The 12,562-nt window shown below is 36.0% G+C and overlaps 1 protein-coding gene across 1 annotated transcript in view; it reads right to left on the bottom strand.

Moving 5' to 3' along the window:
• Positions 1–12,562, bottom strand: part of LOC131186115 (sodium/hydrogen exchanger 10-like) — a 106,189-nt gene that overhangs the window by 32,361 nt on the left and 61,266 nt on the right. Inside the window, exon 16 of the mRNA XM_058159426.1 lies at positions 798–986. Coding sequence (XP_058015409.1) covers positions 798–986 — 189 coding nt within the window. The remainder of the gene's footprint in view (positions 1–797; positions 987–12,562) is intronic.

The following is a 12,562-nucleotide window of genomic DNA, read 5'->3' as shown; positions in this document are numbered from 1 at the left end:
AAAATAGTACCGATACAGGCAAAATTGAATTCTAATAATGTCTGCCGGTAAGAAGAAAAACATTCAGCACGTAAATGCAAGAGAGAGAAAAAATCCAGACGTGGGAAATATTCTCTTAAGGAGATTCCTAAAGTAAAAATGTAATATATGAATATGGCTTTCAAAATACGATTACACTTGATTTAAATCTACTTTTTCCCTTACTAAGAGATGCAGACACATCTCATGAAATATCCATTTTTGCTTCTTTGTATTATTCATTAGTAGGAAAGTATAAAATGTCACCAACCAAACTAGCCAGCTATCACAAAATGAGTGATGACAATATTCTAATACTATATAATATGCCTCTCAAAAACTAACACCCAACTGATAAACCAAAACAGACAACAAATGTCTTTATATCATTTCAGATTCAACTCTCACAAATACTCAAGAGATATGAACAGATGATACTACTTTTTTGTGGGCATTGTTTTCATGAAGCTTATAATAAGACAGAGGCTGTTGAGAAGCATATTCAGTGCGTCTTCACGTTTTGTGAATAAAATCTGATAGTACATCAAGCATTTCCAACTTATAGACTTCATAAGTATTTGGTTTCTGCTCCCAAATTAGCAGAGAACACTTTAAATGAATTTAATTTAATTGAACAAACAATCCAATGCTTACCGTCAATAAGCATAAATAAACAATGGACTAAATGGATTTAATATTTTAATATTTGTAATATTTTTTTTAAAAAAAATCTGAAACAAACAAAAACCTCAATTTTTCAACAATATCATTATGTTTACCTTTAAGAGACGCAGAACTCTTACAACACGAAGAAACCGTAATATCCTGATAATATAAATAATAGCGTATGTTGGGCTAATTGATTTAATGATATTGATAATTGCAACATCTATAATTCCAATGATTATGATTACTACATCAAACTGGTTCCAATGATGATGGAAATAGTTCCTCCCCACTGCAGACATCTGTTAAAAACAATACAATGATACTAAATAAACATTAAATGTAAATATCATGAGACTCATTTTAAATTATATATTTGTACTTGAAGTTACTGTACAATAAAAATTATCACATAAATGCTATAACAGTAGGATGCTAAATGTCAGAACATTTAGTTTTCCATTTCAAAGAGTGGGCTCCTGTATCACTATATAACCCACACATTATTATTTATTAAATTTATGTGCTGCCTGACTTCCAGCAACTCTGGGGAGTTTACAAATGATTTAAAGCATGAGAAACATGACAAGAAAAAAAAGAAGAAAAAAGGATAGAGATGACAGAATACCAAACTGAATGGAAACAAATGAAAGCAATCTAAGTTAAAAGGAGACTCTAGTCATCCCTATCAAAGGCCAGATCTTCAGGTCCCTTTGAAACAGGGTGGGACGATCTTGGAGAAATCTTGTTCCAGAGTGCAAGCAATGCAACACAGAAGGTGCACCTCTGGAGTCGCAATAGATTGCATTAATTGAAGGAACCTGGAATGCATCAACTCTGCCAGTTTGGTTTGGCCTGGTAGATATTGTTCTGAGCCTTAGCAGAAACAAGAAACAGACTCCTTGTCATGAAAAACCCCTCTTTCTTTTTCTCTTGTGAATTAATTGCATTCACCCATCAAAAAGTCCAGGCATTAGTCCTTCAAAGAGTTAATTGCACTATAGACATTATCAGTTCCTTGCAATGATTTCAAGGCCATGAGCTCCCAGACGAAAGGCTGCTAATTAAGTTCTGGCAAGCAGTCTTTGTGGCACAAAACACACTGAGCCAAAATCTTCAGAACTCCGAACTGTTGTCTCCTATGAAAACCACTCCCCTTTCCTTCTATTTATTCCCCAGGCAGGAAGGGGCCATTCAGCATCCATGTGTGCTTTGCTTCCCAAGTCGACTCCTTGTTCTTCGTTGTTCTCCTCTCCTAACTGCTCTGTGCATACATGCATCTGGAACAGGCCCCAGATGTTCTTCCTCCTCATCTCAGCCTCCAAAGGCAGCTGCCTCTCCAGTGGTTGGGAAATGTTGGACAGCCCTGGCTCTATTTTTGCGTCTGACACAGAGCATCCATCAGAGTCTTCCCCAGACTCCAGAACTGGCCCAAGTTCCTCCCCAACCTCCTCATTATCTGAGTCTGCCGCCAGCTCCACTGGCAGCTGGTGGGTGACAACAGATACTATAGGAGATAAGCAGTTCCTCAAACTCATCCCAGATCACACCAGATGTGCCCCAGGCATCTCAGCCTGAGCTGCCCAGTTAAAGTCAAATGCAGAGTGGATCTGAGCGGTCTTCCCGATTAGCCTCACAGAGACCCGACAGATATTCTGAGGAGCTTACCTATCCAATAGGAACCAGAACACTCAAAACAGAACTGTTGGACAGTTATCAGAAGATGCACTAAGGGCAGAGAAATATTTATGTTTTGCCATCCATACTATCACAAAATAATCCCTAATACAGGCTTTCACCCATATTTGGTCAAACTCACAATGAGTCTTCCTACAATGGTGCTCCAGCCATTCAAGCACTACATCTCCAGAACTGCTCAATAAATGAAAGTGCATACTGGGATTAGCACACAGGAAGAGGCCACATAGGCGCAATATAATCCAGGGGCTCCACCCACCCACCCATTCCAGGCAGTGACTTGACCTCATCTGAACTTCCCACAAGACCCTCAGGAAACCCAAGCTTGGATCCATCAATATACCTGTGGGGACCAATCAAACAAGACCTGTATTCCTACAGGGAGGAGTGGCACCAGTGAGGCAACAGACAACCAAAGACTGATCTGTCCATAGCAGCAAAATAATATTAATGTCCTCCAGATCACACCTTAATTGCCTAAAACAAAACCAGATCTAGTGTGTGGCCTCCAGTAAGCATCAGCCAATTAATGATTAAGGGTAGGTCCGTGGTTGCCATGAAGGCAATGAACTCTGTTCTGGAGTCAGTGTCACTGGGTAGCAGATTGAAATCCCCAAGCAACTTGGAATTGGGAGTTGTACTGCCATCCCATCTATGGAATTTAGCTCAGGTAAGGACACTGCTCAGCAGGAAGGATTGTACACAGTGATTGTTAAATTGGGCGATTGAGGAGACAGGAGACAGGTTGTGGTGAACAACAGCTCTTTATTATATGGTATGAATCCAGCAACTGAACCAGAAGAGAAGCTCTCCTTATATACTTTTCTGGCTGGGGCAATAGCCAATGAAATAGGCAATGAACTGGGGCAGTAGCCTAAATTTCCCTCCAAAACTTAGATACATAACACCGACGACTGTGGATTGACATCTCATATTGCTGTAAACACAGGATTAATGATGACATAAACTAATATCTGATAGTTCCAAAGGCAGCTTTTGTTCCAGGTAAATTTTTAACCAGAATTCTATTCCTCATTGAAAAAATATCCATTTGTGCACTAAATATTTCCTTTCCAGTCACAGAATAAAAAGTTGCAGGAAGAAAATCAATTGAATTAACAAAAGGAGAATATAAGGAAATAACCTGAATCTGCAAGGATATGGTCAGGAAGGCTAAGGGTCAGCATGAGCAAAACCTTGTTTTAAATGCTGAAAATAACAGAAGGGTTTTAAGGATTGGTCTGAAACAGGAAAAAAGTCAAGGAAACTGATGACCCACTATTTGGAGAAGATGACAAAATTGCAGCATTTTCATTTGTGAAAATCAGGGAGAAAGCTGAAATGTTTAATTCCTACTTTGCATCTATCTTTTCACAAAAGAAAAAAAAACAGTGCAACTTAATAGAATTGATACTGTGGGGAGAAGAGAAATGAAGATCAAAAAAGATAAGGAACTGATGAGAAAACACGTAGTTGTTCTGAACAAATCAAATTCTCTTGAATGAGATGGATTACATTGCAGGGTGTTAAAGCAACTAGTGGGTGTTATCTCAGAATCATTGACTGAAAGCTTAAGTACAGAAGTGCCAGATGCTTGGAGAAGGATCAACACTGCTCTAATATTTAAAAAAGGGGAAAGGTAGACACAGGAAAATATAAACCAATCAGTCTGACATCAATACCTGGTAAAATCTTGGAAAAAAAATAATCAAGCAGTGATTTGCAAGCACTTAGAAACAAACAGTGTGGACTTCCTGGTTGGCTCCGTTGGCAATGGAGGTGATCTTTTTGGTCACCAACCTCTGGATCGTGTTGGACTGCTAAGACAGCGACAATCAGCTGTCCAGCGGTTCAGAAATCCCCCTCTTCGGGAGAAGAAGCGGAGGAGAGCAAAAGAAGCAGAGGTAGAGCTTCCCTAGAGCTCCTGGAAGATACCAGGGGGCTCGAAGGGTTAAGCCCCCTCAGAACTTCAAAGTGCTCCAGATCTGAGGCTTTTCTTCCTGCTTCGGCAGACCTAATTGCCGCGACCAACTGCCGGGACCAATTTTAACTTAAAGAAGATAATACCGGACTGAACAGAAACAGGAGAGCTCTAAATATAAAAGCAAGTAATCAATCAATTCCCTGTTATTTTTTTTTTAAGTTTTGGCTTTGACTTCAAAGCGAAAATGGCGGTTGTTCTTTAATGAGCTACGCAGTTGAAAACGAAAGTGTTACAGTTCTCACTGTCTGCTGCTTATTGCTGAAGGTCAGCTGGAAATTTTTTTAAAACATTGTAATGAGAAGGGAGAAGAGATACTGAGACTGTTTAAAAAAAAAAAAAAAGACTTAAAAGGTTTATACGTAACATTAAGTTAAAGAGAAATTTTAAGAGATGGCAGCAAAACAATTAAAGTCAACTGTTACAAAAACCCCAGGAACATTAACACCCGGAGTTTCTCCAGCACATACGGCAGATACAAAATCACTAAATTTGGAAGCACTTCAGGATAATCTGAAAGAATTTATGAAAGAATCTCTTAACGATGTTATGAATTGGCAAACTTCCCAGATAGAAGATAAGTTTAAATTAATTACAGAAGAAATGTCAGAGATGAAAAAACAGATGTTAGAAATTCAAACTGGAAATAAAGAAGTCAAAGAAGGTTTGGTGTCAGCAGTACAGGGTCTGGAACAGGAAGTAGAAGAAATAAGAAAGTTAATTTAAAATTGGAAAATAAGATTGAGGCAGTTCAAAGTAAAATGGATAAAGTTGATGATGAAATTGTTTTGGTACAATATAGAGCTATGGAACATGCTTTACGAATCCGTGGACTGAAAGAATGTAAATATGAGAATTTGAAGCAAATTTTTTCGGAGGCCTTTGCAGAGATTTTGGCAGTTCGGCCAGTAGATGTGGCTTTTCATATTGATAAAATTTATCGTGTGAATTCCTGGATAGCAAGACAAAGAAATCTTCCGAGAGACATTGTTATTTATTTTACTACTAGAACAGTGAGAAATGAGATTTTACAAGCTTCTTTTAAAGGAGACAAGATTCAAGCGGCTGGCCAAGATATTTTAATACTAAAGGAAATTCCCCCCAAAATGTTGAGAGGTAGGAAGGAGTTTGCTTTTTTGGTGAATGAACTTAAAAAATGTCAGATTGAGTATAGATGGGATATCCCAACTGGTATAATAGTTTACTATGAAGGGAAAGCACATCGTCTTAATACAGTCAGTAAAGCACGAGAGTTTTATGCTTATGTGCTTAAAGCTGGAAGTCCACCATCTCCGGATGGTAGGAGAAAGGAAGGTGAAATTAAAGAAAAAGAAGTGATAGTAATGGAAGAAGACCTATACAAGCGTTGGATGTGTCTAAGATGGGATCAGAGATTCCAAAAGAGCCAAGGATGACAAGAGCAGCTGTCAAACGCAAGGAACAAGAAGAAAAGGCTCAACAGGCTCAATCTGCTATTACCAAGATGGAAACAGTGGGAGGAGCAAGGCCCAAAGAAAGATATGATTTGCAGCTGGTGCTTCAAAAGTTTCGATTGCTGATAATGGCAATTAGACTTTTATCTTGGAATGTCAATGGATTAAACTCACCACAAAGAGAAGAAAGATATTTCATTATTTGAAGCAATTTAAAATGACATTGTATGTTTACAAGAAACACATATTAGAACATTAGACCAGAAATATTTGATAAATTCAAATTGGGAATACATTTTGTTGCATCTGCTACAGAAAAGAAGAATGGACTAGTTGTTTATATAAAGAGTAATTTATCTGCAACATTAATTGAGGCGGATAATCAAGGAAGATATATTGCTATTGAACTTTTATTGGAAGGGAGAAAAATACTTTTAATAGGAGTTTATGCACCAAATCAACAACAAGAAAAATTTTATAAGTTTTTACATAAAAGAATAACATCTTGGGATTATAAAACTTATATATTAATGGGTGATTGGAATGGAGTGATGGATACCCAGAAAGATAAAAGAAGTCTTAGAAATATTTCCAATCGTGTAAAACTGCCAAAGGCATTCTTTGATTTGATGGAAGATTTAGAATTGAGAGATGTATGGCGAGAACGCAATGAAAAAGAGAGAGATTTTACATTTTTTTCTGACAGACATCAATCTTTTTCTAGGATTGATTTTATTTTAATTACTAATGATTTGTTTTTCAGAGTGAAGAAGACAAAAATTTGTTCTAGAACTTTGTCTGATCATAGCCCGGTATGGATTGAGCTAGATCGGGAAAAAGAGGCCAGGAGGTCGTGGAGGATGAATGAGAACTTGTTTAAATATGAACAAAATGTAAATGAATGTAAAACTCTAATGAAGGAATTTTTTTCTTTGAACATGGATAAAGGGACACCTATAGAGATAGTTTGGGACACAAGCAAAGCTTATATGAGAGGAATTTTATTAGAAATGAATAATAAATATAGAAATAGACTGCACAAAAGGCGAAAAGAATTAGAAGAGGAAATTAAAAGGAAGGAGCAGTTATTGGTATGTAATCCAGGAGATAGTAAAATAAAAGAGTCAATAAATATATTAAGAGGTCAATTTAATATGTTAATGGCAGATCAGGTGGCAACTAATTTACAATATAAAACATAATTTGTTTAATAATTCTAATAAACCTGGAAGGTGGTTAGCATATTTATTAAGAAAGAAACAGAAACGACGATAATTGATAAAATAGAATATAGAGGTAAGGAAGTATATCAGCAAAATTTGATTAAAAAAGCTTTTTTAGAATATTATACTAAGTTATATTCTAGAGATGTGATTAATGATAAAGATATAGATAGATATTTACAGGACCACGGTATCTTAGAAATTACAGTAGATCAAAGGGAAGAGTTGAATCAATTAATTTCTTCAGAGGAAATAGTGTTTGCAATTAAGCAGCTTAAAGCGAATAAAGCACCAGGTACAGATGGTTTGACAACTACTTATTATAAAAATTTACAAAATGAGATGATTGTACCACTTAAGGAGTTATTTAACAGAATACAAAGGGGAGGAGAAGCTCCTCCTTCATGGAGGACAGCTTTTATCTCATTAATACCTAAAGAAGATCGAGATGGTGTTAAACCAGAGAATTATAGGCCAATATCGCTTTTAAATACTGATTATAAGATATTTGCTAAGATATTAGCGAATAGATTGATGCCACTGATGAATCAATTAATTCATAATGATCAATCAGGATTTATTAAGGGGAGACAGATGAGATATAATATGAGACAAATTGTAAATTTACTTGAATATTTGGAAAGAAACAGCCAGGTCTCAGCAGCATTCTTTTTTTTGGATGCGGAAAAAGCTTTTGATAGATTGGATTGGCAGTTTTTGTTTAAAGTAATAGAAAAAATGCAATTTGGGGATTATTTTATTCAAGCAATTAAGGCTATATATCAAAAGCAAACAGCTCAAATAATAGTAAATGGTGGATTAACAGAATCTTTCAAGATTGAGAAAGGGACTAGACAAGGATGTCCCTTGTCACCATTATTATTCATTCTAACTTTGGAAATATTATTGAGTAAGATACGTGGTTTAGATCGAATAAAAGGAATTAGAATTAAAAATCAAGATTATAAATTAAGAGCGTTTGCAGATGATCTGGTTGTTTCTTTATCTCAACCAATATATTCAGCTGTATATTTGATGGAGACAATTGATCAGTATAGTAAGGTATCTGGGTTTAAAGTGAATCAACAGAAGACAAAAATGATAATTAAAAATATGAATACACATCAGAGGGAAGAATTAGAAAGAATAACTGGATATGAAGCAGTTAAAAAGGTTAAATACTTAGGAGTATACATTACAGCATCGAATGTAAAATTATATAAAAATAATTATGAGGTATTGTGGGGAAAAGTAATTAAAGAAATGGAGAAATGGAAGAAGTTACAATTATCATTGTTGGGAAGAGTGGCAGCTATAAAAATGAATGTTTTGCCTAGATTTTTATTTTTGTTTCAAATGATTCCAATATTGAAGAAAGATGCAAATTTACAAGAAGGGCAGGAAAGGAATAATAATATTGTATGGAAGGGTAAAAACCGAGGATAAAGTTAAAAATAATGCAAGATGTTAGGAAAGAGGGGTTTAAAATGCCTAACTTGAAATTGTACTATGATGCAGTTGTTTTAGCTTTAATTTCTGATTGGATTAATTTAACAGAGGAAAGGATTTTGAATATAGAAGGTTATGGTTTGTTATATGGATGGCATGCATATGTAATATATGACAAGAAAATTGATAAGACATTTAAGAATAATATGGTCAGAAGTGCTTTGTTGAGGATTTGGAAAAAATATCAATATAAGTTAGATGGAAAGATACCAATATGGACCATCCCCAGACATATGATAGAGAATATAAATATATTACAAAAAATGGAGGTTATCACTTACAAAGAGCTTTTGACTATGGAAAAAGGGGAATTACAGTTAAAATCTAGAGAGAAATTGAGGATGAAGGGAGAAATTATACATGGTTCCAGTATGGACAATTGCAATCTAGATGGAAAATAGATCAGAAAATTGGTATAAGGCAAAGTGATGATAATTTGGTAAAACAAATAAAAGATCAAGGTCAACAGCATATAAAGAGATTATATAATGTATTGGTTGAAATTGATTCAGAAATGGAGTTGGTTAAAGATTGTATGGTAAAATGGGCACAAAATTTTCAACAACCTATAATGTTAGAAACATGGGAAAAATTTGGGTGAGGAATGTTAAATTCATAAGCACAAAATTTAAGAGAAAATTTTATAAAATGTTTTATAGATGGCATTTAGATCCTAAAAACTGTCATGTATGTATCCAAATGTGAAAGCAAAATGTTGGAGATGTGATTGTGAGGATGCTACCTATTATCATATATGGTGGACTTGCAAAAAGTTAAAGCCTTTTGGATTAAAAATATGGTGGATTATGCAGAACATTTTGAAAAGAAGATCAAGTTTGTTCCACAGTTCTTTTATTAGAATAATTCCAGATTGCACTGTTATAGAGACAAAACTGATTTTGAATTTAATAACTGCTGCAAGACTATTGATTGCACAATATTGGAAGAAAGAAGACTTACCTACAATTGGAGAATGGATTAGTAAAGTATCAAATTTAGCAGAAATGGCAAAATTTCTGCCTACTTGAAAGACTGTACACAAGAAAAATATATTTTGGAATGGAGGAAGTGGATTGATTATATTCAAAATAAGTATCAGATTAAAAATATCAATTAGTTTTGAGTGAAGTTATGAATTGCTATGTATTAGTTTAAGAAAGAAGGGAATTGATAGTGTGATGGTGTGAAATGGAATATGTTTTATGTTATATTTTAGATTATGTTTGTTAGTTACAATACCCTGTATTCTGTTCTGGGAAGTCTCGGGGGGGGGAGGAGGGGGGAAAGGGGGGGGGAAGGGGAAGACTATAAATTGATTGGTTGCCATTGTACAGGAATAATGGTAGAAATAAACAAGTTGGAATGGTGTAAAGTCGGGACTGCTCGGTAACCACTCCCGAAGGGAAAGGGTAAGGAAAGAGGAGTAAAGAAGGAAGAAAGTAGGTAGGTAGGTGGGTAGGTAGGAAAGAAGGGAGGGAGAAGAAAGGATAGGAGGAGAAGAAGAAGGAGAAGATAGAGGGTTAGAAAGGATGGTAGTGAGAAGTGGGAAAGAGGTGGGGAAGTAGGAAAGCGAGGAGAAGATGGTGGGGAAAGTTGAAGAAGGATGAGAAGGGAAGAAAGGATTAAGGGAGGGAGTGGCGGTCGAGCAGCCCTGATTGAGTATAATTTGAGTATAGGATTGATTGTTGGATAAGTGATTGTATTGTACACTGGTCAAATTGTGGGAATTATTATGGAAAATAAAAATTTTGATTTAAAAAAAAAGAAAAAAAGAAACAAACAGTGTGATGGATTTGTTAAAAACAAATTATGCCAGCAAAATCTTGTTGTTTTCTTTAATAACGTGACTAGCTCAAGAGAATATTTGGATGTACTGTACTTTCTTCAGCAAGGTATTTAATAAAGTATGCCACAGTAACCTTCTTGATAAGCCAGAACAATGTGGATAGATGATCTCACTTAACACGTAGATTTACAACTAGCTGAGTAACCATAACCAACACATGTCCCTACTTGGTCCATGTCCATACAGAATGTGATGTTCAGTGGGATAACTCAGGGTTTTGTCCCAGGCACAATACTCTTCAACATTTTTATAAATCACTTACATAAAAGAACAGAAGACATGCTCATAAAATATGCATATGATACAACTTAAAGGGGATTGTTAACACTCCAGAAGATAGACTCAAAATTCAAAAAGAATCTGATATACTTGAAGATTGAACCCTATCCGACAAAATGTTCAGAAGTGAAAAATGAGAGATTTTGCACTTAGATAGGAAAAAACAAACACACAACTACAAAATAGGCAGTAACTAGCTTAGCAGTATTACTTGTAAAACAAACTGGATATCTTAGTACACCACAGATTAAAAATGAGCCAGCAATGTGTTGCAGCTGCCAAAAGAGCCAGTGCATTTTTTGGCTGCATCAATAGAGATGTAGTATAAAAGTGACACTGCCAATCTGTGCTGCATTGGACAGATTACATCTGGAATACTGTGGTCAGTTCTGGTCACAATTCAGAAAGGTCACAGAGGAACTGGAAAGAATACAGGTAAGAGTGGCAAAGATGGGAAGGGCCTTGGAGGCTAAATCCTACAAAGAGCAATGAAAGGAAATTAGCATGTTTAATCTAAAGAAAAGGCTAAGAGGAAACATTAACAGCAGCCCTCCAATACATGAATGGATATCTCAGGGAAGAGATTGTGGATTTATTCTCCACAGCACTTGAATATAAGACAAGATCATTTGGGTGAAAATTTTATTGTGAAAAATCCAAATCTGAAATAAGAATGAATATCCTGTGAGAGCTATTAAGCAGTGGAGCATCCTACTCCTCAGATGCTCTATCGCTAGAAGTTTTGAAGAAAAGATTGTACAGCCATTTCTTTGGGATAGATGAGGTGTCCTGCACAATGTAGAGGATTGGCATAGAAGAGCCCTCAAGTTCCTCTCAAGCTTATGATTTTGTTACAGCAAAAGGGAACATTGTTATGCACGCCCCTTACAGATCTTTTAGGACTGGGGTGAGGTCAATAGTAGATAGTCTTTGGTTAAAGCTTTGGGGATTTTGGGAAGAGACTACAAAGTCAGGTAGTGTATTCCAGGCATTAACAACTCTGTTACTGAAGTTATGTTTTCTGCAATCAAGATTGGTACGGTTCACATTAAGCTTAAATCTATTGTGTGCTCGTGTATTGTTGCAATTGAAGCTGAAGTAGTCTTCAACAGGAAGGACATTGTAACAGATGATTCTATGAGTTAAACTCAGGTCATGTCGAAGGTGACGGAGTTCTAAATTGTCTAAAACCAGGATTTCAAGTCTGGTGGCATAAGGTATTTTGTTGTAATCAGAGGAGTGGAGAACTGTTCTTGTAAAATATTTCTGGACTCACTCAATTGTATTTATGTCAGAAATGAGGTGTGGGTTCCAGACAGTCGAGCTGTATTCAAGAATTGGTCTAGCAAATGTTTTGTATGCTCTGATTAGTAGTGTAATCTTTCTGGAAAAGAAGCTACGCAAGATTAAGTTTACAACTCTTAAAGCCTTTTTTGCAATGTAATTGCAGTGGGCTTTGGCACTTAGATCATTTGATATGAAAACTCCAAGGTCTTTAACGGGGTGAGGGTCATCAATAAGGTAATGTCCATCGAGCTTGTATTTAGTGTTCTGATTCTCTTTTCCAATGTGTAAGACAGAGCATTTGCTGGTTGAGATTTGGAGTTGCCAAGTTTTTGACCATTCCAACACAAAGTCAAGGCCTTTTTGAAGGGTAGCCGTATTGTTGGTAGTGTTAAATAGTTTAACATCATCGGCGAAGAAAACACAATTACTTATAATATGGGCACAGGTCGTTAATGTATAATATGAAGTGTGTTGGTCCTAGAATGCTGCCTTGGGGGACACTGCTATTGACAGAAGCAGGATTTGATAGGGCACTGCCTATTTTGACCATTTGTTGTCTGTTTCACAGGAACGCTGTTATCCAATTATGGAGGGGTCCGGAGATGCCGTAGGATTTTAGTTT

The sequence above is a fragment of the Ahaetulla prasina genome, chromosome 1 (genome assembly GCF_028640845.1).
Source record: "Ahaetulla prasina isolate Xishuangbanna chromosome 1, ASM2864084v1, whole genome shotgun sequence".
Classification (NCBI taxonomy): Eukaryota; Metazoa; Chordata; class Lepidosauria; order Squamata; family Colubridae; genus Ahaetulla; species Ahaetulla prasina.
Note: the sequence above shows the minus strand (reverse complement) of the source record. Positions and strands in the feature narration are given on the sequence as shown.